Source organism: Penicillium digitatum, chromosome 5, assembly GCF_016767815.1.
Source record: "Penicillium digitatum chromosome 5, complete sequence".
Lineage (NCBI taxonomy): Eukaryota > Fungi > Ascomycota > Eurotiomycetes > Eurotiales > Aspergillaceae > Penicillium > Penicillium digitatum.
The window spans coordinates 2,118,168-2,143,728 of record NC_089388.1 but is presented as its reverse complement, the minus strand read 5'-3'; the positions used below and the strand labels follow the sequence as shown (position 1 = coordinate 2,143,728).

At 49.8% G+C, this 25,561-nt stretch overlaps 12 protein-coding genes across 12 annotated transcripts; 6 read left to right on the top strand and 6 right to left on the bottom strand.

Moving 5' to 3' along the window:
* Window positions 1-310: 310 nt before the first annotated feature.
* Window positions 311-1,464, top strand: Pdw03_1957 (Catabolic 3-dehydroquinase; the record flags this gene model as incomplete). The annotated part of the gene is made up of 2 exons (XM_014680819.1): window positions 311-318; window positions 375-1,464. The coding sequence occupies 2 exons, from the start codon at window positions 311-313 to the stop codon at window positions 1,462-1,464; spliced, it is 1,098 nt and encodes a 365-aa protein (XP_014536305.1).
* A 237-nt stretch (window positions 1,465-1,701) lies between these two features.
* Pdw03_1956 (60S ribosomal protein uL1) lies at window positions 1,702-2,530 on the bottom strand (the record flags this gene model as incomplete). The annotated part of the gene is made up of 3 exons (XM_014680820.1): window positions 1,702-2,158; window positions 2,279-2,456; window positions 2,512-2,530. The coding sequence occupies 3 exons, from the start codon at window positions 2,528-2,530 to the stop codon at window positions 1,702-1,704; spliced, it is 654 nt and encodes a 217-aa protein (XP_014536306.1).
* Window positions 2,531-4,384: 1,854 nt separating this feature from the next.
* Pdw03_1955 (Small GTPase superfamily, ARF/SAR type) lies at window positions 4,385-7,295 on the top strand (the record flags this gene model as incomplete). Its single annotated transcript, XM_066100041.1, has 10 exons — window positions 4,385-4,627; window positions 4,704-4,732; window positions 4,789-4,828; window positions 4,886-5,174; window positions 5,229-5,342; window positions 5,405-5,730; window positions 5,793-6,188; window positions 6,240-6,486; window positions 6,919-7,081; window positions 7,238-7,295. 10 exons carry the CDS (start codon window positions 4,385-4,387, stop codon window positions 7,293-7,295), a joined length of 1,905 nt encoding a protein of 634 aa, XP_065957768.1.
* Window positions 7,296-7,317: 22 nt separating this feature from the next.
* Pdw03_1954 (ADP-ribosylation factor family-domain-containing protein) lies at window positions 7,318-8,055 on the top strand (the record flags this gene model as incomplete). Its single annotated transcript, XM_014680822.2, has 4 exons — window positions 7,318-7,414; window positions 7,527-7,771; window positions 7,843-7,908; window positions 7,963-8,055. 4 exons carry the CDS (start codon window positions 7,318-7,320, stop codon window positions 8,053-8,055), a joined length of 501 nt encoding a protein of 166 aa, XP_014536308.2.
* A 2,977-nt stretch (window positions 8,056-11,032) lies between these two features.
* Window positions 11,033-13,474, top strand: Pdw03_1953 (Lipocalin conserved site; the record flags this gene model as incomplete). The annotated part of the gene is made up of 1 exon (XM_014680823.1): window positions 11,033-13,474. The coding sequence occupies one exon, from the start codon at window positions 11,033-11,035 to the stop codon at window positions 13,472-13,474; it is 2,442 nt and encodes an 813-aa protein (XP_014536309.1).
* Window positions 13,475-14,223: 749 nt separating this feature from the next.
* On the bottom strand, window positions 14,224-14,764 carry Pdw03_1952 (Zinc finger, RING-type; the record flags this gene model as incomplete). The annotated part of the gene is made up of 2 exons (XM_066100040.1): window positions 14,224-14,320; window positions 14,388-14,764. 2 exons carry the CDS (start codon window positions 14,762-14,764, stop codon window positions 14,224-14,226), a joined length of 474 nt encoding a protein of 157 aa, XP_065957767.1.
* A 929-nt stretch (window positions 14,765-15,693) lies between these two features.
* Pdw03_1951 (FAD-dependent pyridine nucleotide-disulfide oxidoreductase) lies at window positions 15,694-18,080 on the bottom strand (the record flags this gene model as incomplete). Its single annotated transcript, XM_014680825.2, has 3 exons — window positions 15,694-17,530; window positions 17,583-17,991; window positions 18,041-18,080. 3 exons carry the CDS (start codon window positions 18,078-18,080, stop codon window positions 15,694-15,696), a joined length of 2,286 nt encoding a protein of 761 aa, XP_014536311.2.
* Window positions 18,081-18,819: 739 nt separating this feature from the next.
* Window positions 18,820-19,146, bottom strand: Pdw03_1950 (Flavin-containing monooxygenase FMO GS-OX3; the record flags this gene model as incomplete). The annotated part of the gene is made up of 1 exon (XM_014680827.1): window positions 18,820-19,146. The coding sequence occupies one exon, from the start codon at window positions 19,144-19,146 to the stop codon at window positions 18,820-18,822; it is 327 nt and encodes a 108-aa protein (XP_014536313.1).
* Window positions 19,147-19,988: 842 nt separating this feature from the next.
* Pdw03_1949 (TfdA family oxidoreductase, putative) lies at window positions 19,989-21,371 on the bottom strand (the record flags this gene model as incomplete). The annotated part of the gene is made up of 4 exons (XM_014680828.1): window positions 19,989-20,139; window positions 20,222-20,527; window positions 20,583-21,069; window positions 21,119-21,371. 4 exons carry the CDS (start codon window positions 21,369-21,371, stop codon window positions 19,989-19,991), a joined length of 1,197 nt encoding a protein of 398 aa, XP_014536314.1.
* Window positions 21,372-21,901: 530 nt separating this feature from the next.
* Pdw03_1948 (Kelch-type beta propeller) lies at window positions 21,902-22,155 on the top strand (the record flags this gene model as incomplete). Its single annotated transcript, XM_066100039.1, has 2 exons — window positions 21,902-22,072; window positions 22,126-22,155. 2 exons carry the CDS (start codon window positions 21,902-21,904, stop codon window positions 22,153-22,155), a joined length of 201 nt encoding a protein of 66 aa, XP_065957766.1.
* Window positions 22,156-22,189: 34 nt separating this feature from the next.
* On the top strand, window positions 22,190-23,102 carry Pdw03_1947 (Kelch-type beta propeller; the record flags this gene model as incomplete). Its single annotated transcript, XM_066100038.1, has 3 exons — window positions 22,190-22,314; window positions 22,370-22,577; window positions 22,632-23,102. 3 exons carry the CDS (start codon window positions 22,190-22,192, stop codon window positions 23,100-23,102), a joined length of 804 nt encoding a protein of 267 aa, XP_065957765.1.
* A 455-nt stretch (window positions 23,103-23,557) lies between these two features.
* Window positions 23,558-24,567, bottom strand: Pdw03_1946 (Tetraspanin; the record flags this gene model as incomplete). The annotated part of the gene is made up of 4 exons (XM_014680830.2): window positions 23,558-23,758; window positions 23,833-24,349; window positions 24,431-24,459; window positions 24,517-24,567. The coding sequence occupies 4 exons, from the start codon at window positions 24,565-24,567 to the stop codon at window positions 23,558-23,560; spliced, it is 798 nt and encodes a 265-aa protein (XP_014536316.2).
* Between the last annotated feature and the right edge of the window lie 994 nt (window positions 24,568-25,561).

Here is a 25,561-nt window from a genome sequence, read left to right as displayed (position 1 = left end):
TTCAGAAAAAAATTCAGGTTGGAAGGATGTGTTCCTTGAATAAAAGGAACATGGAGTTGTTAGGCAGAGAAGCAAGAAGACGTCAGGGCACGAGCACGGGGAAGTGGACAGCGCCGGGGCGAAGTCTCCGCTTGGACTCTCCCATCCGGAAAAAAAAACAGCTGCCTCACAGCGTTACTCAACACCACAGCCATGAAAAGAGTTTCCCTAATAGCCAATAAAGGCTCCCGGCCACAGGGCCCGATATGTCAACTTTGTCAATTCTCGACTTCAACGCCCCGTCGTGGCCTCCCTATCGCGCGTCAACTCAATGTTCGGGTGAGTCGAGCCGCGGCCCCCAATCTCCGTTTCCAACGCTTGAAACGAACCGATAGTTTGGTATTGGCATCTCCTCTACTTGTTTCCTGCCGATATGCTTCCACTGCCACCACTAAGATAAGCCCAGAGGCTGCAATCAAAGAGATTGCGCGGGATGCATCTACCCTGCATCAATCAAACACGGTGGCCTCCAACGAGGTGGTTGTAGAATTGCTACATCGATGCCAGCGGGTCGCCGAGTCTCTTGTCTCTCGGGAACGGGATCAAAGTGAGGAATCCTCAAAGGGCGAGGGCAGCGCGATCTCTTCTTTGCTGAACCTAGAGGAGAAGCAAACCGCCTCGAAGAGCAAAGGCAAACCAAAATCCTCACAACACCCGGACCCACGACTGACAGATTCAGTCTCGCAAATCGCTGTTGGCCTTTTGAAGGACGAGAAGGTCTTCATTTCACCTGAAGCTTTAGCCTCCTGCACCGAGACCCTGACCCTGCTGCGACGGGCTGAGCACTTCCCTGAAATCTTCCAACTTTACGCCTACAAGCCTGTCCCAGAGGAGGGCAGCTCACCAGTGAAGTTGCTGAAGGCCAATCCCAAGAGTATCAACAGCGCCGTTCCGGCGAGATTGGCTAACATGGCTCTTGGGGTCGCCATTGCACAGAAGAACCTCTCGCTCGTGCTAGCCATCATCGACAACACGTTCTGCGCCCCCGCCTTCCACCGCGCGAAGATCTTCAAGAAAGCCGGTGTCCCTATAATTGGTCTTACAGCTGCCCCGGCTGCTTGCTATGCTCTCGCATCATGGGCTGCTACATTCCAGAACACAATGGATCCTAACGTCGCGACGGGAATTGCGTTCGCCGCTACGTTAGCTTACGTTGGTGGTACAGCTTCCATGGGCATCTTGGCCATTACCACTGCTAACGACCAGATGGAGCGAGTGGTCTGGATTCCTGGTATCCCTCTACGGCAAAGATGGTTGCGCGAGGAAGAGCGCGCGGCCATGGATAGAGTTGCTGTCGCGTGGGGTTTCACGGATCCCTACATGAGAGGCGAGGAGGTTGGTGAAGAGTGGGAAAGTCTTCGTGAGTTCATTGGCATGCGGGGCATGATTCTGGACAAGACCGAATTGATGGAAGGCATGCAGTAGCTTGATTCCTTATATGTGTATCAAAAGAGCCTCTTGTTTCACACATAAAGATGAATGTACAAAACAACGCTAAGATTTATCTACAGCTACATGGTGCCAGAGGCAAATTACAACGTAGAGACAGAAAATCGAGACTGATCATGAGCTTCATATTTTTTTTCAGTCGTGAGACTGTGACATAAACCCAGTTCTCAGGCCCAAAATAGATCTCACCGGCGCAGTTAAGCGACAGATAATCTAGTAGACACGGTGGGGGGGAGACATGGAAGCCTTGATGACAAGACTGCCAACGTTCTGCCAGCCCTTCTTGAGGAGGGAGACGAGGTAGTTGATGGCGAGCATCAGGTTGGCAACAAGAGCCTCCTTCTCCATCTCGACGTTGCCGATAGCAACACCGAGGCACAGAACCTTCTTGAGCTGGAACTTGATGGTGGACTTGACGTCGGTGACCTTGGCGGCCATGTCCTCAGCGTGGGAGACGGGGGTAGGGAACTTTCCGGCCTTGGAGAGACCGGGACCGAGGAGACGGGGAATCTGCTTGATCAGACCCTCGGAAGCAAGGAAGGCATCGTACTTGCGAGCAAGCTTCTTGATGAGCTTCTTGTTCTTGTTGAGCTTCTTGAGATCGTCAACAGACATGGCATCGATGTTGTGGTGCTTAGCACGGTCGAGATCGTGCTGGTCACCAAGAATACTATAATTTCGTCTGTTAGCCTCTGTGTTGATTTAAACTGGAGATTTCCTTCGCCGCCGCGCATCATGAACGGATAGGAAAAGTTTTCGTCCCGGGAGGGGTTGCCGAGGGGAAACGCACCAGATGGCCATGTTGGGGCGGGGGACGGTAGGCAGCTTGATGGTGCCGGAGAAACGCTTGTCACGCTGGGGGTCGTAGTTCTTCAGGCCGATCTGAAGCTCAACGGTCTCGTTGAAGTTACGCTTCTTCTCATTGAGAGAGTAGTTGAGAAGGTTCTCGACATTCTGGCGCACTCCGGCTGTAAAAGAGCTGTTAGTGGCAAGATGTAAGAAAGAGCACAAATTGAAACGTACCGACTGTGATCTTGGACATGATTGCTACAGTCTTCCAAAAGAAGTTGAAATTCTTATGGTATGGCTCTGCGCTGAATGCTTGAGAGAAGAAATTGTCGAGGGCCGTGAATTTCTCCGCTTGTGGGTGTGGACTGGCGCTAGTCTATATAAGGATTAGCGGTGCCCTAGACGGCCATGATGACTTATCTTCTGGCCTAAGGCAGAAACTTGAATCAATCCTCCCTAATTTCGGCAAGACATCCCCTGTACAACTACAACAGAGGACTGAGGATGATGCTTATCGTTGTTATAGTATAATTGTTAGTTGCTTAGATCTCATTAAATCTGTCAAAAACTGCTTCGCGGGGTAATCTTGCGCACCACGTTGACGGATCAATACGTTGACGGATCAATACGTTCGACGGATACGGAGTACTTTACCATCACTTCAATTCTACTCACTCACAAGCAATCGCACTAGCAACCGTCGGCTCGGCTTGGATATCAATTTCGGTAACCCTGATCCTTCTCCGTATTACTTGACCATGTCGATATTGCTGTTGCTCTAAGTAACCGCCGGGCCTTGCCATTAACCGTTAGTTCGTTCGGAATCCTTGTCGTTGCTCTCACCGAGAATTTGGAATCTCAAGCCCCAGATGATGGCCTGTTCTTACGATTTAGGGGAGCCTGAATTGCCCTTGTCAAGCCGTCGAACACGCATGAAATGAGAAGTACACAAAGAGATCTGGACGGGTACCCACTTGGTGATTCCCCCTAGATACAAAATCGGGGCAAAAGATGCCCATACCACAAGGAGCGTATATTGCAGAGTGCAAAATTATCTACGAATTTGAAAAGAACAAGCAAAAGATTGTCGGTACAATCTATTATATCAAGTTCCTAATGCTATCTGAGGCCAATCTTGGAAATCATAGATGAATCGGATCGTTAAAGCCTTCCAGAGACCGTATAAGTGAACGACTGATCTTGTGGGTACGAGATGTAGAAACATCGACCGAATCGCCCCGCCACATGGCCGACCCGCTCATACTGTCGCGATCACTACTTTAATTATTATCCTTATGCCATTGTTCACGGACGAATCTTTGCCATTTAACAATGCTAATGTAGGGTGACAGTGGTCAAGACTTTGACCTCTTATCTGCTTAAATTCATTGTTTTGCCCATCTCCCCGAAGATCTGGATCAGCTACTAGCGCGAGTCCGAGTTTAAAGAGAACATAGTAGTCTACCTGAATAAATAAACCCATTTCAATTTGCTTGACTGAATTTTACTAGTCATTGGATACATAATCATCCACCTAGATCTTTGGGGCTCGTCCAGCATCTTCTGATCTCGGCTTGATATATTTTGAACCGTCCGGATGGCCAACAAACACACAAGCTTTTGCTAAGCAGCCGGAATATCACACAGCAGCCCCCAAATAAGCAAATAGGGAGCTAAAAAATCTATTAAAAGACAAATCTCGACATGTGAAACGAACTTGACATGGTCGTTAACATACGGACTACTTAGTACGGGGCTGCAGTTGATCACAGCGCTAAAATATGACCGGCGGCAGTGTCAGCCTCAGATGACTGGTCATCCAACCCCCCTTTGGCGTCGGGGCTATTATCCTGCATTTCGATTTAATTGAGGCCGGACCCCAGTGAGATGAGAACATTCAGACTTGACTTTTCGGCGTGTGATATACTCCGACATACATTTTCTATGGTCAAGGTTGTTTACATTGATCTCGGGGCTCTTCGCTTGACCACTCCGATTCCCTCTCCTGATTTGACAGCTGATCTTTCAACTATTGGCTATTGATTTCCCGGCTTTTTTTTATAAGTCTTTCCCTCAAAGTTAGGAAACCAGTGTGTTTTGCTTCATCATGTCTCATACAACAGATTCGCGCGATTCTACTGCGCCTCAGGATTACTACTCAAGTCTTGACTACGAGGGCTCACTTGTGGAAAAGTTCAAGAATATCGACGATAAGACGCAGTTCTACATTGCTATGCGCTCCCTACAGGATCCTCTTACCCGGAATTTTGTGCTCGATTTCGGGAACGAAGAGGCATGGTGTGCATCTGATCTAGGCACAGATGAGCTGAAACGGTTGCTAAGCAAACCAGTAAGTCTGTCTCACGACATTCAACTTGCTACATTATAGGGTCCATTCATTAGTCAATGTCTGACATATAAGACAGAGAGACAAATGTTTCGGCACACGGTGGATGTAAGCGCTTAGTCTTCAAATATACTTGAGCGTGTACTGACATCGTGATCCTCTAGCAATATCTGGGCACCAGAGGAGCAGAAGGAAAGCATTAGGGTAGGAAGTTCACTCTCATTCGCATTTGAGCGGTAGTGACTGACCAAGGATTTCTAGGCGATTACCAAATCCTATGGAGTATCCGAACGACTACAAGGGATGATGTGCACAGAGCCAGTGCATCCTACACCCAAAGCTACAACTACCCCATTACCAACAAAAAGGACTTCGCATGCGCCTAGTGATGCACCGTCGTTCCAGCACGAAGCGGATGACGCAGAAAATGCACTTAAGCACCTCGTCGATCCAGATAAATCCCGCGAGTCGGCGTCATTCAAGAATCTCACATTTACCCAGGTCACGGACCAAATCTGGCATTTCTCTTCTGTGGACCATGGCCCTCGATGTAAGTATACAACACCCAAAATTGAGCCAGCACAAAGACTTAACAGTCCATCAGACACTTGTATTGGCTATAATACGTTGTTTGTGATTCCCACACTATCACAATCAAACGGAAAAGACCTCCCGGATGGAAAACGGCTCTGGACCTGGCTGATCCAGTGCGATGATGGTATGAGCCACAGGATGACACCATTTTCCGGTTCTCGAGTGTAGCCGCTGACTTGTTTGCAGGCACAATAATCTCAATCCAAGAGAACCCGTTCGCAAGACGAAAGGGAGTGCCGATAGATGAAGCCAAGCCAGTCCTTGACATCGTGCGCAGAAACATTCGTTTTATCTTCGCTGGGGTTTCGAGGCAGCACTTTGCCATGTCCGAGAGCGAGTCGCTAATTACTATTCGGGTGAGACGTTTTAGCGACCTCGGACCGGATCAAGCCAATATCAAGCAGGAGGATGGACCGAGTCTGCTCTTCTACTATATATTCGATGACTGGGTGTCTAGCTATGGACTCATCGCAAAGCGAGAACACAAATATGGTGTTGCTTTAGAAAAATTGGTTAGCATGGCCCTTGTAGCACGGTTTGTTGGCATGTTCTAATAATGGCCAACTCCGCACAGAGAGCACAAATGCTCGATCGTCCGGTAGTGGATTTAGTGAACGAGTTGCACTGGCTGGGCCGGCGACTCGCCGTTCTCAAACGATTGTATCAGAGCTATGAGCTTATCATGCGGCGCCTCTTGCAACGGCAACGGATGCTCCGCGACGAAGCGCGTTCGTCTCAACCAGCTGCAATCCCGTACGGAACCACCTTTGGCGATATGGGATCCGTGGATATGCGCCAGTCGAACGTTATGAGCAATTCGTGTTTCCAACACACAACGGAGAAATCGGTCGGGGTGCAATTGAGCTCGACGGCTGTGGCGCGCTTCGAACGGCTAGTTGATCGCATCAATCTATACTGTTTGAGCGAGATTGAGAACTGCCTCATTGAGAAAGAGTCCTTGACATTCCTGGTGAGTAGTTTCCATGTATTTTTTCCGAGACTCCTTGCTGACGTGGCCGAGAATTTCAACCTGATTGCGCTCAAGGACTCGCAGGCTGTTGAGAAGCTCACTCGGATCACTATCCTGCTAGCCAAGGCAACCATTTTGTTCCTGCCGGTTAGCTTGATGAGTGCATATTTCTCGACGGAACTCGCTGGCGTGAAGAACGGGTACACTAAGACTCAGTACTGGGTTAGTTTCACGGTGATCTTCGTTGTGTCCATCTTGCTCTTGACGGTTTTCGGTTACGCCAGCGATACCGTAGAAGGTAAGACAATTTATCGGTCCTTGATACGAACGTTCTTCCGGATCTCTCGGCAGAAAATTTCGCGATGACAAGAACAACTAGAGAGTATTGCTATGACGAAGAACCAAGGAGAGAGAGAGAGAGAGAGAGAGAGGGCCCAGAGAAATTACACAGGCACGCTAAGTGTGGAAGTTCGGGCCTATCAGTTGGCCTATCAGACACGGTGGGACCAGGGTCTTAGCCCGCCTGGGGGCTAATTCACCATGGTATTTCACTTACGGGGTCAACACGGTGTCCTCTTCCCAGAAAATGTACATTTCCATCGTCCATAGAGGCAAAATTATTATATCAGTCATACAAGTTGTACCTGAAAGAGCCCGTAGAATCATACGTTGCTTCTTTTGTATCTCTCTCTCAGCCTCATTTCCCTAACGTTGTTGCGTGCTCTTCCAGAAAATCGGGTGACAAAGACGACGCCCACCGCCATCGGTCAGCGTATTTCTGCGTATTCAAAACAAAAACTAAACCCCGAATTTCCCCTTCTGACTTCTCTTTCGATAATTCCCCTGAACTTGCTCTTTACTTCTTCAAACCAAATTTATACCTTTTCCTGCCGGTAAGTGGTTGATCCGGTTTTTGACTGGCTCGTGCTCAGACTTGCCCCCCCCCCTTTGATCTCTGACCGACAAGTCCACAACACGTTTTCCAACCCCTCCGCTTTTCCCCTTTCAACCACATCCTTTGATATCTCTCTGACCTATCCACTCCTCAGGATCCGAGGGACTTCTCGCTACCGACAATATGGGCATTACTTTCTCGCGGCTGTTTGATCGGCTATGGGGTCGCAAGGAGATGCGCATCCTGATGGTCGGTCTTGACGCCGCCGGTAAGACCACCATCCTGTACAAGCTCAAGCTCGGTGAAATCGTCACCACTATTCCCACGATTGGTTAGTCCGCTCCCCGACCCATCTACCGGCGACACCGAGATGCGCTCTTCGCAATTTAGAAGACCATTTAGGAAATGTTGATACCTCTCCCGGAAACTGACGCCTAGTGCAGGATTCAACGTTGAAACTGTCGAATACAAGAACATTCAGTTCACCGTGTGGGATGTCGGTGGTCAGGATAAGATTCGTCCTTTGTGGCGGCACTACTTCCAGAACACTCAGGGCATCATTTTCGTGGTCGACAGCAACGATCGCGATCGTGTCGTTGAGGCCCGGGAGGAGTTGCAGCGCATGTTGAACGAGGATGAGCTCCGTGATGCTCTCCTTCTGGTGTTTGCCAACAAGCAGGATTTGCCGGTAAGGATTTGGATTGTTGGAGAATGTTTGCCAGATGAAATGTCATGCTGACCTCCCCCGCTTTTGTCTAGAACGCCATGAGCCCCGCCGAGATCACGCAGCAGCTTGGTCTTCAGAGCCTTACCCGTCGTGCTTGGGTAAGTGAAATCGTTATTCCGTGATCTCTATCGGTTTACTAACGACTGATCTAGTTCATCCAATCTACCTGCGCCACCACTGGTGACGGTCTGTACGAGGGTCTGGAGTGGCTCGCCGATGCGCTCCGGAAAACCAACCGCGATTAAAGTCTATAATGCGAATTCGATTCGGACGTGTGGCTGAAGGTGAAAACCGAAATCTGCAAATGATGGATTGATGATGACGATGGCGGGGAGTTCTTTGGCCACACATGACATTGATCTCTGCAAGGAAAGGGGTTCTGCAACTGGTTCGCTACTTCTTTTGATGTTCTCTCTTCAAACGGCTCTTTTTCCTCTACGCTATGCTATTAGCCTCATTTGTTTTTCCTCCCTCCGGCGTCGCCACTGCAAAATTACTTCTCTGCCTTGGAACCCCCCTCCCCCCCTCCGAGATCTGTATAAGCACTCACAACTGTAGAATCTCAGAATCTCAGATTGGGCAAGGAGAAAAAGAGAGAACAGGAAAGGAACAAATGAGCAGAAATTTTGAAATTTCCACCTGCTTTCCATCTTCCCATCATCTTTCACATCTTGGCCGCTCTAGGAGACCTGTAGGGCTGAGTCGGGGTCAGTAAATTTCAGTCCGGGCGTAGGTGATATCACGTGACGGTCTCCGGCATTTGAGGCTTTACCGGGGGTTTTTTTTAAAAAAATTCTGGATTTTTTTTGGCTCTTCAGGTTATGTAGGACAATTAAGATCGTTAATGACTTTGAGATTATGTGGTGCATGTCCAACATTCATTGCAGTAGGATGATATTTAATTGGCTGGGATTCACGTGGAGTGCCCCAGCTCTAAAGGACAAAACGCACTTAACTGCCTGGACGGACGCTATAAACACACAACCCACTGACTGCCGAAGACGTATCTCCGCATTGATCAATAACAATCCCTCAGTGTCTGCGGGTTCCTAATATGGTCAGAGTCTCGTGAAGGATGCTTTTGCTACGTTTTCTTTGGCCGGTCCGACGAAGATGTTCTTGATTTTCCGGCTATTCTTTTGAGGGCTGTATCATATAGTCTTTGGGCTCGACCTTACCATCCACCGGGAGTACCAATCCATCTCGCAGCTCTAGTAGCGATTTCCTGACACCATTTGTATTCTCGCCTTCCTCGGAATGAAGATCGATCTCTTCATTGGTGACATGAATCGGACATGGCATATCTAGAACAAGCTCTTCCCAACAAACGAACATCGATATGAGTGATTCGCAAATTCAATCTAGATTGCGGGTTTCCCACACTCCGTTGACGAGCCACACTGGTTTGCGGATGATAGGATTCCTTTTATTTTGGGGGATAAGACTGGGAACGAGGCGATCCATTGCGCACCTAGGCCTTGTCGTATCTGGGAGGGATTTGAATTTTTTAATCATTGTCGATCTTGCTTTGTTCCTCTACATTTAGGGTATCGAAGTCCTTCGGTCGTTCGGGTACGACCCATCCTCCCTGAAGAGGCCCATGGTCGGTGTATATCCCTGGAACGTCGGTATAGTAGAAGAAAGTTGCAACACCGGCCGATTGCCAGTCCACGATACGTAGGATTTGAAGAATCTCTGGATTCAAGATGCTATCCGGATAAAGAACGGGGTGCATTCAACCATTGTAAAACGCTACTTTGTCACACGCCGCTTCGTTGGTGAACCAAGGAATAAGAGAGATCTTATTTACTTGGTCAACAGAGCGAGATGATCGTTTGGATATTTCCAGGCTATAAGTGACCAATACCTCTTCATTTGAGGAATTGCATGTGGCTTGATATACGCAATCTTGTTGCTTCCTGATGCGTGAGTGTAGTCATTAGGATGACATTTAGGCGCTTTACGCTAGCCTCTCGACTCTCCTGGCTTACAGGAACCACGATCCCAATTCATGCCACCCCTTACTCCGTTCAAGAACTCACTGGTAGTGAGAGGCCCTATGGCAAATGTATCAGGGATGCTGGTTGTAGCAGACTAAATGTGGGCTGAACCCCCGTTTCTGGAAACCATTTTCCCTCCGCGACAAAAGGTCAGCAATCCTATTCAAGAAATTAACTCCTGTCTAAGAGACATAGTTCGAGAACCATATTCTGAAGTACTGTGTGACTACGGTCTATGGGTTGAAGATAATCGAGCGTGTGGCAGTTTCCAAGTCACACACGAGCTAGACGCATGTATCATCTGATCTTCAATTCTACGCTTCTAAAGCTTGACGATTCTCTTATGTATATGGACAAGAAGGAAATAGAACTGTGTTCTCAATGTAGAAGTTGCTCGCAATGGAAGTGCACTTGAAGATCTATATAGAGAGTTTGCTGAGGATACGAACCCTGTGTGGCACCAGGAGTTGGGAAGTTGTATTCTAGCGCAAGTGAGGAAAAGTATGAAATGATGGATATGACCAATTGTATCAACACCAACATGATCTGGTTAAGTGCATCTGCCTTCTCTTTCTGCTGTCTGAATCGGGAAAAGAGGGAGATCCATCATCGACGTCTCAACTATCCTCGAACAAGACAATCCGACTTCAAACCCACCAAGGAAAACCATTCAACAAGGCCATACGATCAAGTATGTAACAACAGAAAAGGTCTCAAAAATCTCGAGGTTAAAAATAGAAGAGAAAGGGGAGTCTCTAGGGCTGATCTCTCGGACCCAACTGAGGAGACTGCGTAATCCCTCATTTCTCGGACAGCGCCAACAAGTCTTGGCACTGTTGCGAAAATACCGGTTTGGGCCCTTTAGGGCGGTTTATCTTTTGTTTTGCTTTTGAAAAGGGTCTGGTTCTTAAGCAGTTTCGCCGACTCTCTACGATTTTTTTTTTTTTCTTTTTTCCCACTGCCTTCGCTGTTTTCTCGTCTTTGCACGTCTTTGCACGTCGTGTACCTCTCCACAGTGACACAAGCCTGGGCCCCATTGCCAGGCCGACGATCAACACATCGCGTGCCTCTCCCTCCCTCTTAACAAACACCCCTGATTTGGACAAGATTGATCGGATAATTCTATTGTTACACCGGTTAGATAGATGCGCCAGTGATTGAGTGATTTTGGACAACCTTGGAATTACCCCACTCATTCAATGTTGACTTTTTGTCTGGCATCATGACCGTCCAGGCGAGGAGGCACTCCGCAGCATACAAGTCCCCATCACCCTATAATTCACGCGATACCGACATCGAAAAACAACCCACGACCGGGCGACACGCATATCACCACCACCTGAGCGATCACCCCGATTCCGACGAGTCGCTGGACGATAACAATGTCGCAGACTCCTATCCGCCGCCCGTCGTAGCTGGCGGCAGTCTTCGCCGCCCCCAAGCTAGTGTCGGCTTTCGCGTGCCCCAGCGGATCATGCGCTGGCTCTGCTTCGCTCTTTTCGCGGCGCTCGTCCTCTTCATCCTTACCCTCTTCCGCTTTACCATCTCCACCTCCGGTAAACAAGTCTCCGTCGACCTGCCCAAGGTCGGCACCCCAAAGCCGCCACTATGGGAGAGCTTCCCGTTCCTCAATCGCTACGAGGGCGGTATCTCTTCCTTGGTACCCCGCTCTGAAAATGTCCCCGAGTACCCCGGCGATGGCTCCGACGACCTGGGGTTGCGGACGGACCAGAGCGACGGAAAAAACGAGCAGGAGCAGGAGCAGGACGCAAACACGGTGATTAAGAGGGATGTGGCCCCGAATATGTTGAGCAATGTGTTCAACCCTTATCCTGACTACCAGTCGCCGGAATACATGGAGCAATATGGCGAGACGCGCGAGTGCTTCCTTAACGCAGAAAACTCGTTGCGGGTTCCGCCTATCCAAAGCTACCCCGGAGTCCCAAAGGGCTTCCCGGACCCAGCGCTAGGCTCGAATACGATGTTGGGTATTCGGGACGACATGTGCTTTGATCGATTTGGCCGATTGGGCCCATACGGGCTTGGATACGGGGTCAAGAAAGGCGGTATCGGCGCGGGCATGGAGGGACATCGTGAGGGTGCTGAACGTATATGGGAGGATATCCCGCCAGTGGACTTTCGACAGGTGGATTGGGCTGCTGCGCAACACCGCTGTCACGCGGCCAACCGCCATCGCTTCAATGAGCCGCCGGAGCCTCGTTTCAACCGCTTTGTTTCCATGTCTGTAGGGATTCCCAGGGTAAAGAGCCTGCCACCTACAGAGGACAACGGCATTGAACCGCCTCGGGTTGGACTTGAGCGTCTGCCGCGCACTGCAGTGGTTATCCGCACATGGCACGACTTCCACTATACCCCGGAGGACATTATGTATATGCGCTCTATCATCTCAGAGCTCTCGCTACTCTCCGGTGGCGAGTATACCATTCACTTCTTGGTTCACGTCAAGGACACCAACTTGCAGATTTGGTCAGATGACGAGACATACCAGCGTGTGCTTGACAAAGCGCTGCCAGAGGAGTTCCGCGGCATGGGAACCCTCTGGTCCGAGCCGCAGATGGCCCTGATGTATCCCGGATTGGAGGAGACCATGACTCGCGGGTTGCCCATCCACGGTGTCTACCGCAGCACGCACATGCCCTTGCAGTACTTCGCTTTCCAGCATCCTGAGTATGATTACTTCTGGAACTGGGAGATGGATGCGCGTTACACGGGCCACTGGTACCACCTGTTCGACAAGGTCGGCGCGTGGGCGAAAAAGCAGCCACGAAAGGGTCTCTGGGAGCGTAATGCTCGCTTCTATGTTCCGTCCGTCCACGGCTCGTGGGAAGATTTCCGACAGATGGTCCGCGTGCAGACAGAGAGCGGCACCAACTCCGCCAACAACATGTGGAGCGCCCCCAACAGCGCGACAGGCAACCCGCGGAATGCCATGCACCAACAGGGCGACAAGTCTATCTGGGGTCCCGAGCGCCCCGACGAACGGGATATTTTCGAGGTGGAGGGTGAGGGCATCCCACCCACCAGCATGGATAAGGACCAGTACCAATGGGGCGTAGGGGAGGATGCGGACCTCATCGTCTTCAATCCGCTCTACGACCCCGAGGGGACGACCTGGTTGCTGCGCGACGATGTGACCGGTTACAACAAGGAGAAGGGCATGCCCCCACGGCGTACCGCAATCATCACCGCGTCACGAATCTCCCGCAAACTGCTCATCACCATGCACCGCGAATGCAGTCTGATGCGCCACAGTATGTTCTCGGAGATGTGGCCCGCGACCACTGCGCTGCACCACGGCTTCAAGGCCGTCTTCGTCCCGCACGCCGTCTACTTTGACCGTCGCTGGCCCACTCGCCACCTGGAATCAGTTTTCAATGCCGGTCGCAACGGAGCCTCGGGAGGCGCTCGCACGTCTGTCTTCGGCGATCGTGAACACAACTTCCGTGGTACGACCTGGTTCTACTCGGCAGGGTTCTCGCCGAACATCTGGCGCCGCTGGCTTGGTCTTCGCGTCGACAATGACGGCGGTGAGCAGCAGGAGCTGGCTGGCGAGGGCCGCATGTGTCTTCCTCCTATGCTGTTGCATCCTGTCAAAGAAGTCAATATGGTCATTGACGTCGGAGAGAAAGCAGAGGACCGCTGAAGGCGGAGAGGTTATCATTGGATTTCTCCCTGAACTGCTGCTGCCATCCGTGTAGGCGTTGTCCCTCACACCCTCTTATCTTCCTGCCATCTCCCGGATTCATGCACGCTTTGAGGGTGGATACTTACCTGTCTTGCATTGGTGCTCATATTTACTGTTTAACGACCTCCCCCCCCCCCCCCCCCCCTCTCATTCCCCGGTGGCATAGTGTCCCCACTTTTGGATTCCCGTTTCTCGATTTCGGTGCGAAAAAGGCGTTCCCAGGGCCTGGATGGCCAGGCTATGGCTCATGATGCATTCTGGATTTTTCCCCTGGTGTCTGATCTAGTCGATCGAGATTCGTTAGACTGTGTTCAGCATCGGGAGAGTTCTTACTTTTTTTCCTTGTTTTTTTTTTTTTTTTTTTTTTTTTCTTTTTGACCGGGACTGGATCTGTGAGAAGGACGAGATGGACTTCTTCCCGCCTAGGAGGGCTATTTTGGATAGAATTTGTCCCTTGCACATAAATTTCATCCTTTTGGTTTTGTATTATGAGTTCTCCAAGTAACATATGATCTGACGCTGTAACGACCAATATATCTCCATTTACCCTCTAAACCCCAACTCCCCTCTCCTCCCAACTCAACAATCAGCGAACAAAACCTCACTAAAGTCCCAATCCTCATCCCCATCCCCTTCCCCCCCACGCCCCGTCAAAATCGAAGAAACCTCCCCAGAATACTCCCCATCCAATCCCAACGGACTCCGCGCTACAAACCCCGTCGGCCCAAGACAAATACTACACTCATAAACCCCGTTCCCATCAACCCCATATCCAAGACAAGTCCTACACACCCGATGTCCACACTTGGTGAGTAAAATCTCAACTCTCTCCCCATCCTGGACACACGTGTGACAGAAATGCGTCGGAAACCTGGTCGGCGGATCCTGGACCATGCGCCGCTCGATCTCGGAGGCGAGTTCCTTGCCCTTTTCGACGCGCGCGCGGAGGACCGCGGCTCTCGTGCGTAGTTTGTGCATCGTGGATCTGTTGAAGGGGTTGTTGGTTGCGTATTTTGAGGGAGTTGGGTTGGTGTTGGGCTCTTGGAGGGTTGGGACTGGTTCGAGGAAGATCAGGGGCTGGAATCGGTCGTAAAGAGGGTTGTCTTGCATGCAAATTTGTTCGAGGAGCCAGCGTCGGCGGATTTGGCGATTCAGCAGGATTGTGTAGATTATGGTGAGGGTTTGCCAGGCGCGCCATGTGGAGATTGGGTCGAGGGGATCTGGGGTTGGAGTTTTGCTGGGGGACATGGTGATGTGAGGGGTTGGGGTTGGGGTTGGGAGATATGCGTGGGTTTGAGGGCTTGATTCAAGAAGAGGCGTATGGTTCATGTGGTTGAATGGAGAGTGTGTAGCGGATGTGCAGCGCAGATGGAAGCATATAGGCTTCACAACCCTAACTTGGGTTCTTCTGATATTGCAAATTCCATGGAACTGCAGGTCGTAAGATCTTAAATAAATCTTAAATGATGACCGGAAAAGATACTCGGGCAGATGTAGAACTGTACAACTGTACAAATGAAGAACTAGTGATAACGTAGAACGGTCGACATACGGAAGTGTGGAAAAACCTCCCAAGTTCTAGATCTTAAAACTGAAGACGATCCACCCCCAGCCTAAACCAAGCTATCTACATCGCAGTGATTGGCTGGATCATGACTCCTGCCTTCTCATCCAAACCTGTTCGTCTAGACTTTGGTTCAAAGCCTCTATTCCCCATATGCCATGGATGTACCCCGGAGAACCCACTACGGGAAATCTCCATCTGCCAAATAGGGGAGAGATTAGTGTAGATCAAAGCTGTCACTTTTTTTTAGTCTCGACACAGTGAGTCTGGATACCCGGTTCAATCCTCGTAAAAATCAATTTTGGCCCGAAAACAAGATCACTTTAAAAGATGACGATTGCATTGGTCTAGAACATTGAGCATGTGGATAAGTTGAGATCGAACTTCTCTTTTTTCCCTGGGATGTTGGAGCGTATTATATGATGCTAAATACTCGGAAAGGGGTCTCTAGCTCTGTTCCAGACCCTCCCCCAGTCTATATATGCCTATCTCTTATGTTGTCTTTTGACCGGAAGTTCAGCACAACTTCGCCCTTCGTAATTTCCCTCCCACCGCGTCTCTGTATTCTGTCAGATATTTGTGTACAGTCAAATATCTGACCGTAGGGATATCATTAGTCTCGGGTGTAGGAATAAGAACTAAACCCCCCCTTCCCTTCCAAAGTGTCCACCTCAACGTATTCCCAGGACAAGATGGAAACACCCTTGAAATGAAACGTGTACAAATACTCGACACCAGAATCCGAATCAGCACTCTTGGCGGATATCATAAAGCTTCCAGGAATAGACGCTCCATCTTGTCTCTCGTGGCAGAGAGGCGTCAACTCCCAAACCTGGATGAGTTGACCAGCAAACGGCTGATCCGCCAAGCCCGATGACCATATCTCAATTCGGGAAGTGGCAATGTCAAATCTCACCTCTGCCAAGCGCATGATGAACCGTACATTGCCTCGCCTAGGCTGTTCCCATCTGGTCGAATCCACTGTCTCTACACAGACATACTCCCTATCATATGCCGGGCTCGTGGGATATCGCGGGTAAAAGGCCAGAGTCCCAACCGTTTCACGTCCAGCCGTATCTGCTCTCTGCTCCGAAGACTTCCAAGTCCCATGCAGAGCCCGAAAGATAGCCGACGCTGCGGCATTTTGTGCTATTTTGTGGCCTGGGATAAGAGCGTCGCGCAAAGCACCCAGTGTCCGCTCCGCCTCACACCGTGCACCTGGCGTTGAAATGTCGCCATAGAGATACCGCGCAGGAACAGCGGGTCCAGACCGACTAGTGCCGGAGTCCAGTGCCGAGCGATCAATATCCAAATCCTTGGCAAACGACTCGATCAACCCGACATAGTCGCCCATGGGAAATTGACCACGGGCTAGATCCGGGGGTGCCAATCTCAGACTGCGAAGGCTTTGCTTCTGCTCGTCGGTTTCACAGAGTGCACCGTTATTCAACCCACTCCATAGTTTGCCAAGGAACCTCGCTTGCATCTCCATCACGCCCCAGTACGGGCCGCGGTAGAATCCGACGAATCCGACATCGGGGAGTTCCGAGCGGACGGTGCCTCCCTTGTCGAGAATCAACGGCGAGAAGGGGTCCGTTTGGGAGTATTCAAGCTTCGTCAGTACTTCCTCTGGTAGGAATGACAATGACTTGTACGGCGTGAATCCGGTGGCCATGATTATCGTCGTCACATTTTCTATCGTCTTGGTGTCCCCGTTGGGCCCTACGTACTGCACTGAAGCTTGTTGAGTATCCGGATCAGAATGCACAGAAGTCACCCGGCCCATCGATGTCTGAATCGCTCCACATCGGACGAACCCGGCGTAATCATTGCCTATAGCGACCCATGGCGGCTGGGTTCTGAACTCTTTGGCGCCGTGTGGTGAATCCACATGCGCGTACTTTTCGTAGTCACTGCCAAGCAAGGTGTGGAAATAACTGTTCGTTTGAACCGCCTTTTCCTCGGAGATTGGTCCCAAAGTGTAGTCGATCGGACCTGGGGGGCGGCGGCCTAGGTCGTACATGGCCAAGTCCAACGGCAAAAATGATGGAGTCCCGCCGGGAGGCTCGTGGGGGAGATAGGTCGGTAACGTCCAAAACGGTCTTGAAGATATATGATGCAGTTTGGTCTGCGGTATATGGGGGATTCTGGTTGTGGAAAGTGTCGAGGAGGATTGATCGAGAGCCACAGCGGATGCGGCTTCGACGCCTGACATGCTGCCGCCAATGACAACGATCTGGCCATTCATCTCGTTTTCAGCGAAAGGCCGCTGCTCTCGCTCACAATAAAGCAAAGAGCTGTGGATTACTTGGCCTTGGAATTGTTGTAACCCCGGTATGTTTGGAATATACTGCTGTGCAAAGTATCCAGAGGCGATGACAATCAGGTCAAAATCTTCCGAAGACACTCCATCGTCCAGTGGTCCATCTTCCGGCTGAGATTTCGCCGCACTATGTAGGGCTGTAAGTCAATGTCCAGCTCGAGCATCTTGATACACTATACCTCTTCTCGACCCACTGAACATTCCACTTGGGAACGCCTCTATCATCCCCCTTTCGCATAGTCTTTACCACTTTACACCCTAGCCTACGCAAATGAGTTGGAATATAACGCTCTGCATAACAGGCCAAGTACTCTCCAGCCTGTCTCGCCCGAGGAAAAATCGGAACGTCCGCATCGGGAATCACAGACTCCCAGTCAAGATCCGAAAAAGCCACTGTGAAGCGACTGAGGTTGGTCCGCATTTGAGGGTCTAGGGTGACCAGGGGTGCATTGGCCTGATTGGGAGCATGGTGACTTGACCACAGACCTCCGACTTGGTCTTGGCTATCGAAGATGATTGGAGAGAAGGTTCCGCGAGGAAAATCATGAAGAAGGGTTTTGGTAGTGACTAGGCCTGAGGGGCCAGCACCTGGGGGACATGAATGTTAGTTTGGCACCACTTGGGTGTGTAGACTTACCAATTATTGCTACTTTCTTCGGTGGCATCTTGGGAGGCATCTTAGGGTTGGTGATGTTTCCAATGTACAGAGAGTCAGTCCTATGGCATCTCTTTGTGTTCGATGTGTACTTTGCAATCTGCCAACGTTGGAAATCATACAACTTCCAGGCTGAGTCGAGAGCTGTTGTCGCTAGACTTACCCCGCCTGTATCCACTTGAGAAACAGTTCGGGTCTTCTTTCATTTTTATCTCCAAAATCGGTGCCTGACAAAAATCTTTTGAATAGGATGGTATACAGTGTATGACAGAAACACTTTGTCACAAGATCTACGGACAAAAATCATATACAAGATGGATGGATCAATTCGCCTGAACCTCATCACTGTCTGCTATACCCGCATCGAGCCGAACCTTTCGATCATTCACACTCTATGTGAATTGTTTCGGAGTGTCTAAATCGATGTATATGGGTACCTTGTACATTTCTTCCAAATTCCATTTGAAAAAATAAGGCGGAGCATAACGTTCTCGGCATGCATACTTGCAAATCAAGACGTTGACGCCCAGCAGAACCTCAGCAACCAAGTGGTTTCCCCGGGAGCAATCTATAACAAGTTGATTTTCTGGCCCTTAACCAGCCACTTGAGGACCAGGATTGAGCTTCCCCGTATTCGACGGGCGCTCTGGAGTGGGAGTGGCGGGAGGGGAAGAGGGGTGAGAAGAAGCCTCGTTGACATTCCCATCGTCGTGCTCGTGTTCTTTTCCAAAGAGGGTGTGTGTGCAATGGTACATTTGGACTCAGGAGACTCGCCGTAACCATTCAGTGACTTGAACCTGGGGCGAGTGTAGATTGGGCTTGTAGGCTTCATTGCATTCTTGCTCGGTGACCAAGGTGTCGACGTTTCTCTTGGTCAATGGGCTTTGGTGCAGGTTCTTTTTTTGTAGGAATTCCTTCTCCACAAACGCAGATGGCGAGAGCTTTGATAGTGTATTTCGGAGTCGTTTGATGCCACTAGGGGCGGGTTGCGGTGCTGGAGGTGGACTGAATGGGTTGTCGGATCTCCATGGATAGTCAGAGTTCACTGACTGGACATGCTTCTTTTGTGGAGATAGTATTCTTGGCATTTTGGTGGAGATTGGAGTTCGCCGCATCTGAGATGATGTGAGGTGAGAGTAGGGTGAAGGGGGAGTGATTTTGATTAAATAGGGACACGATCTCGTTTACAATGGGGACATCACCCAACCCAATTCCGTACCCGTGAGGTTGTGTATTGTAGTATCGTTGGATCTCCAGTTGTCTGTCCATTAATCACGCAGTATGCCCCCACATAATTTTCGTCGATGCTTAGCTTGGAAGATCAACTTACTGATCGGCAAGCTGATCTGCAATTGGAGCTTGGGAAATTTGCATTCACTAATCCTCATAATAGTCAAAGTACGAATAGTTAAAAGTACGAATCATAGCCATAGTGATCTTCGTAGTCATGGTGATCATCAACCAAGTGTGCTACGTCATACTCGGGAAAAAGATGCCGATCAACCCATCCAAGTGGAGCAAACTGTCCCGAACAGGAAATTGAATCCATCGGCCTGGTACAGTCTTAACACACATTAACATGAATTAATCTATTAAGATGCACATCTCCAAATCTGGCAAGTGTCAAAATTTACTCTATATATCTCCGGTATAGCCCGCATTAACAATTGTAAAGTACATTATAGCACTATATGTGATCGAGATGTGATCGAGATGTGATCCCCAGCGCCTCGCCAAAGAACGGGACATTCTGGTTCATTTGAGAATTTGACGTCGTGTTGGAAAGTAAGATTTGTGTCCAGTCAAACCGATCCAAGCTGAGAGGAAGGAGCGGCACCCCGGAACGTTACCGCACGTTGCCGCTCTTGAATACCAATGCTCAGCGAAAGATACACCAGCACATGAGTGTATCGTGCTATTACTCCCACGATCAGACACTTTTGCGAATAGTCGGCTCCAATGGGAACACCTGCTCCTCCGCCCAAACATCTTTGTAGACAGTATCCCAGCGGGCTTGGAGCTCCTGGGGTATTTCCCATGCATTTTCAGGGTCTCGCAGCCAGAGCCTCAACAGATGACGCCTAACAGAGCCATACCAGTCAGCCTCATCAGTAAAAAAAAATAAATAAAGAGAAGCACGCGCGAAAGCAAAAAGGAACGTACTCTTGCCCAGGCGCATCTGTGAACCCATTCCGCGCATGGAAAATGCTAAGGTTATTCACATACTGCACATCACCTTTCTGGAAATCCAGAGTGGCCCTGTGCTCTTCCGCCAAGAAGTGCAAAGCGTCCAGCGCTTCGGCTTGCGCTTCCGTGATAGAGGGAATATCCTTCGATCGGGGCTGAGCTAGAAATCCGGTGAAGTACCGTCGTGCATATTGGATGAGCACCCTTTCAGGGGTAGTGGCAGTGGCTGGGTGGTAGTATAGCAGTGGGCGGAGAGTGTAAGGACTGGCTGGGTTATTGAAGCTGAACAGGGTTAGGGTTGTGAATACGCTGCCTTGGGTGCCTTGGTGATTCGTACCCGTCGAGGGGCCAATTCTGGGACAGAGTGTGAATCAGATCAGGTCTTTCCTGGGCTAGGATGTTGTACACATGCCAGCTGCTGGAAAGATAGCTTTCTCCTCCCTCGGCGGCTCGGTTCAGACAAAGGAGGGAGACAATGTCGCCAGCATCGGTGTGGAAAACCTGCTTGTCGGCTGTGTTCGAAGGAGCCCCGATAAGATTCTTTTGGGCTGTGGTGGTGAGGTCTTTGATGTGGGACAACACGGGTGAAGCGTTATTTTCCAGTCGAACGTATTGCTGACGTCCTCGAATATTGCCAATGTGGGAAGAGAGACCGGTATAGATGATGACATTCTCTTCTCGCGAGTAATCATCGATACGTAGACCCCGGAGCACGACGAATCCTCGACCGGTATGGATCTCCTTCGAGAGGTGACGAAGAACCGGTCGGAGGGTAGGTAGAGGGAAAGTTGATTGATTGATGTGTCCCAAGGAAAGGTTGAGAGCTGCTAGATTAACAAAAGTAAAACAATCCCCCTGGCAATAATTACCCACCTCTGAAACTCTTCAAAGCAGCGTCGAGTTCATCAAGTTGGTCATGGTTCAACTGATAAACCCAGTCATCCCGCTTTTCAACATCCTTTCCTTCCCAGACCAGTGACGATACCAACTTCTGTGGGAAGCCTGCGGGTAAAGTGGTTTGGAGGGTCTCAGTCTCCTTTCGGCGACGAGTCCGTTGCTTGTACTTTTCCAAATCCGGATGATACTGAATGTCGGGGGTGGGCACCGTGATAGTCTGAACGGACATGATGGCAATGCAGAAAGTAACGAGAGAAGCAGCAGTCAGCTGTGGCCCTTTAAATAGTGCAAATTGATCAGCTTTGCGTGTTCAAAGGGTGGGATCGCGCCATGGAGATCAAGTGTCCCGAGTCACGACATCAACCCCGCAAAGCGCGAAATCAGTTGATGAGTCTTTGTAGCAGACAGTCTCTTTCCCCAGAATACCGGGCTATAGATTGAAAAGTCATCTAAAAACACCTCGGAGTGTTTTTTACATAGATGGGTTCGGGGTTGGTTCAATTCTTGTCAAGGACCACTTACTTCAGAGTATCGGGGAAAGTGCTCGGGGCGAACAGGATGGTACCATTCAGCCCTTGCGACTGGAGTACGGTGGTATATTGAAATCCAATCGCCAGACTGAGACGTCCTTCTGAACCCAGCGCTCTGACAGTGTATACGAATGCACCCGCGATCCAAGCTGGCTTTTGGCTAGGTGGGTATCGGGGCAGTGGCACGACAGCTTCAATCACAGACTCAACGAAGGAGTACGCCACGGGCATGATTCAACTTAACACTACAGCCGGGCAGTACACATCTCTCGACGGGCCTTACAAAGCCGTAGAAGAAGGTTCGCTTTCATTCGTGCCGGTTGGCGACAGGGGAATTCTGGTGTATATTGGTGGCGATGTTCCCTCGATTCAAGATGGAATCAACGCTACGATGAGTTCGGTAAGCTTGGGGAATCTCTTATTTCAAATCAGAACACTAAATGTAGGTCTCAGAATCCATGGAGCTATGTCCTAAGTGCATGACATTGCGGGGGCAAAATGGTATAACCAGTCCACGATGGGGGCTGTAGTGTCCCGAACCCAATTCTGCGCCTCCGTGCAACACGACGAATCCTCGTCCTCGTATCAGATATATGTTCTTGGAGGGGCAGATCTCAAATCGAAAGACCCGATTCTGGATGTGTACGTGGTGTGCTTTCTATCGTGATCCCCACGCACCAACCTGACACTGTCCTAGAAATTACTTATCAATTCCATCCTTCAAATGGAATTCTGCTGCTCCTCTCGACGACCCGCACATGACACTCACATGTGTGCCAAACGGGCGTCAGATATTTGGAATTGGCGGAAGGCGTGCCTGGGCAGATGACGGCAATGCAGGCTGTTACGATGCTCCGGCCTTCATATATGACGCTCAATCCGAGGCAACGCGATCGATGTTTGATGTGAGCTATTCCACCTGCTACGAAGCCGAGTTCAACAAATTAATAGCTCAGCAGCCCGCCCTATCTTCGTTTTCCCCATCTTCTTCGACGGCCAACGACATCAAAGCCTCACCATCTCCCTCATCGTGGGCTGATCCAGCCTTTAAAGCCCTCTTCGGCAATCTTGACACGAAAACTAGTACTGCTACTGATAATACAACCGCCTCCCCAGCTACGCCACCGAAATTAAACCCATCCGACTCAGCGACCAGGGGTGTCATCACTGGTGGGGTTGTCGGTGGCGTGGCTGGCCTAGCCCTGATCATAGGTCTGTTCTGGTTCTTCCTTGCAAGAAATAAAAAGCAAAAGCATGCGAGATTTGGCGAGGTTGAGACCGTAACACGCCAAGTGCAGCCGATGTCTGAACTTCCAGTGGGTGCCAGAGACGGGCGCTCTGAGTTGGGCGGGGGCACGTACATGTACTCGGAACTTCCTGCAGGCAACAAAAGGGAGATATCAGAACTAGATAGTGACCGGAATGGGTAGTTAGTCGCCAGAGCATAAATACGGATCATAATGAGAATTCCATTAAGAAGCGAAGAGCGCTTAGCCGTCTGCATATCACTTTCAGTGCTGTTCAGGTTGTTTTTCAACTTTGCCATTGAATGGGTTGATTTGAGGCGCCTATCAGAAAGAAAACGATTTCTTCAACCCTGAGGATTGTGTAGATGATATAATGATCACGATTTACAGCGACTCGTCAGTGACACAAAGCTTGGCAGATGAGATGTGACACCACGTCTAATTTGGAATTTTGTCAGTGTGAGACATTGAGAAACTGCGCAGGTAAAACTACTCTCGAACACGAGGGTAGAGCTAATGGATGTCGACATTCTCTGAGCAAGAACTGTGTGAATATCTAAAATTACACAATCCGGATATAGGACAAGGTCGAGCCGAGAGTTGTTCTCCCTTTTGGCTGGGCAAAAGGCTTCTCGGACTCAATCCACCTGCCAATCATTTCTATACTCGGTATTTGACTGGGGTAACAATGTCCTTTGCGGTTCCTCAGGAATGCCATTCTCGTTTTCCCCTTCGTCCTGCACCGCCGGGTGTGAAATCCGCTGGTAATCCGCCCCGCGGTTGGCAGATTGTGCGCTCATCCAACTCGTCCGATGACTGGAAAGCAAAAAGAAAGCGATCTGTAAAAAGTGGCGGAATATCAGCAACTACACGACAAGTCTCACTGTGGTAACTGGCACGAGGTAAACCCCACCTTCGCCGCGAAAACAAAAACAACCGCCGCAAAAACCATCCAAGACGTAAGCTGCTGGTGCTCTCTCCAAGGGGCAGAGCAACTTCTCCGATATCCTAGTTGCAATTCACATGCATTGTCACCATGGTTCCGGTCCTTGAAAGGCCATGCCCTATCGTGAAGACTTCGAAGACCACAACATCGGAATTCGTCTTGGATTGACCGGATGGCCTGAGAATTCTTTGACTGGAAGAACTCTTGCCATTGTTCATTTAGGTTACATGAGAGAATCCTGTCGGGAAAGAGGTACACAAGTGCTACTGTAGCCACGATGATCGATATGACCGTTTGAACCTGGTCGAGTATGCTAGATATCGTGGTCCATCGATAATTGCGAGCTGTCTCGTTGTTCACACGTGCAGATAAAATTTGCGTCGCTATCAGCGTGAGCACTGTAATCGGGGATAAGAGGGTTGCGACAGCTGGAACCCATGTCGGTAAAGGAAGAAACAGTGCGGTGGCACGAGACCAAGATATCCTGTGCCGCGAGAAGACTATTAGTACCATCCCCGTGCAATAAACGCCAAATAAATATATGAAAGAGCATGCAATAACTCACGCTCCAAGGACCAAGGAGATGGCTCCTCCCTAGTAGTGAAACTGGTCAACAGAGGTCATCGCTAGGCTGGAACTCGAATCTCTTACCAAAATGAAAACGATGTGGAGGAGATAAGTTGTGTTTACCTTGAACGCCATCGTTTTTTTCGTAGGAAAGTCTTTTCAGGCAAAACTAATGGAAGAAGAACCAGCCCGTGAGGAGTAGGTGATGAACGAGATGGTGAGGTCTGCAGTCGGAGTACTGTTGTCCACGTCTACGGGTGCTGTGCCCAATTAGTCATGCAAATACATGCATGGGGTAGATCCTGTTTGCTGTATCTCTCTCTTCTTCTCTCCCTCCCCACTCCCCATTTTGCCCACTTCGTATACTGAATGCTATGCAGTCTTCTCTTTTTTAGATCGTCTTTCTGTACCATTCAAGAATGACTTTTCGAACGTATCAGTAAACTTCACTCTCTGTCAAGGCTAAAAAGCCGTACTGCTATGTACTAGAAGGACTGATATCTTGAACCCCATACTACATCGGAACTAAAAAACGGAAGTTCGATGGTTCCACTTCACTTAAAATGCAGATTCTCCAATGAGATATTTGATTTTGGCCATTCCGCCCCACTTCATCCAAGATACCTTGGGCATCAACGCCTTTTAGGACTATGCTAATGCTTCTAGATAATTTCTCGTACGCGTGTCTTCTCAGCTAGCACCAGCGTCAATAGATTTGTATGTAACCACATTTCGTCCTGAACATTGTTGCGCAAGTATGCAGCGGGCTCTGCTTGTGGTTGTTGCAGAAGAGCTGCGAGGAGGACCCTATCTGTGTTCGGCGAGAGGTTGGCAGTTGAGTCGGACGAGGCGACCTTGCTAGAGTCACGATATCCCAATCCTGGCTTAAGGGCAGGCAAGTGAGCCAGCGAGCTGATGAGTTGGATATGATAGACTACGCTAGAGGTAATGGCCCAAGCCAAGTATGGCAATCAAAGAGTTTCCAAGGTCAGATGTCCGTAGGGAGTAGATGTCATAATGTTTCCCCCCTGGAAGGCGGCGTTAAGCGGCGTTGAGACCAGCTTTGATGGATATAGCTCGTGCAGTCCATCTTTTGGCTAATGAGGAATATCCAACGGCAGCAGCTATA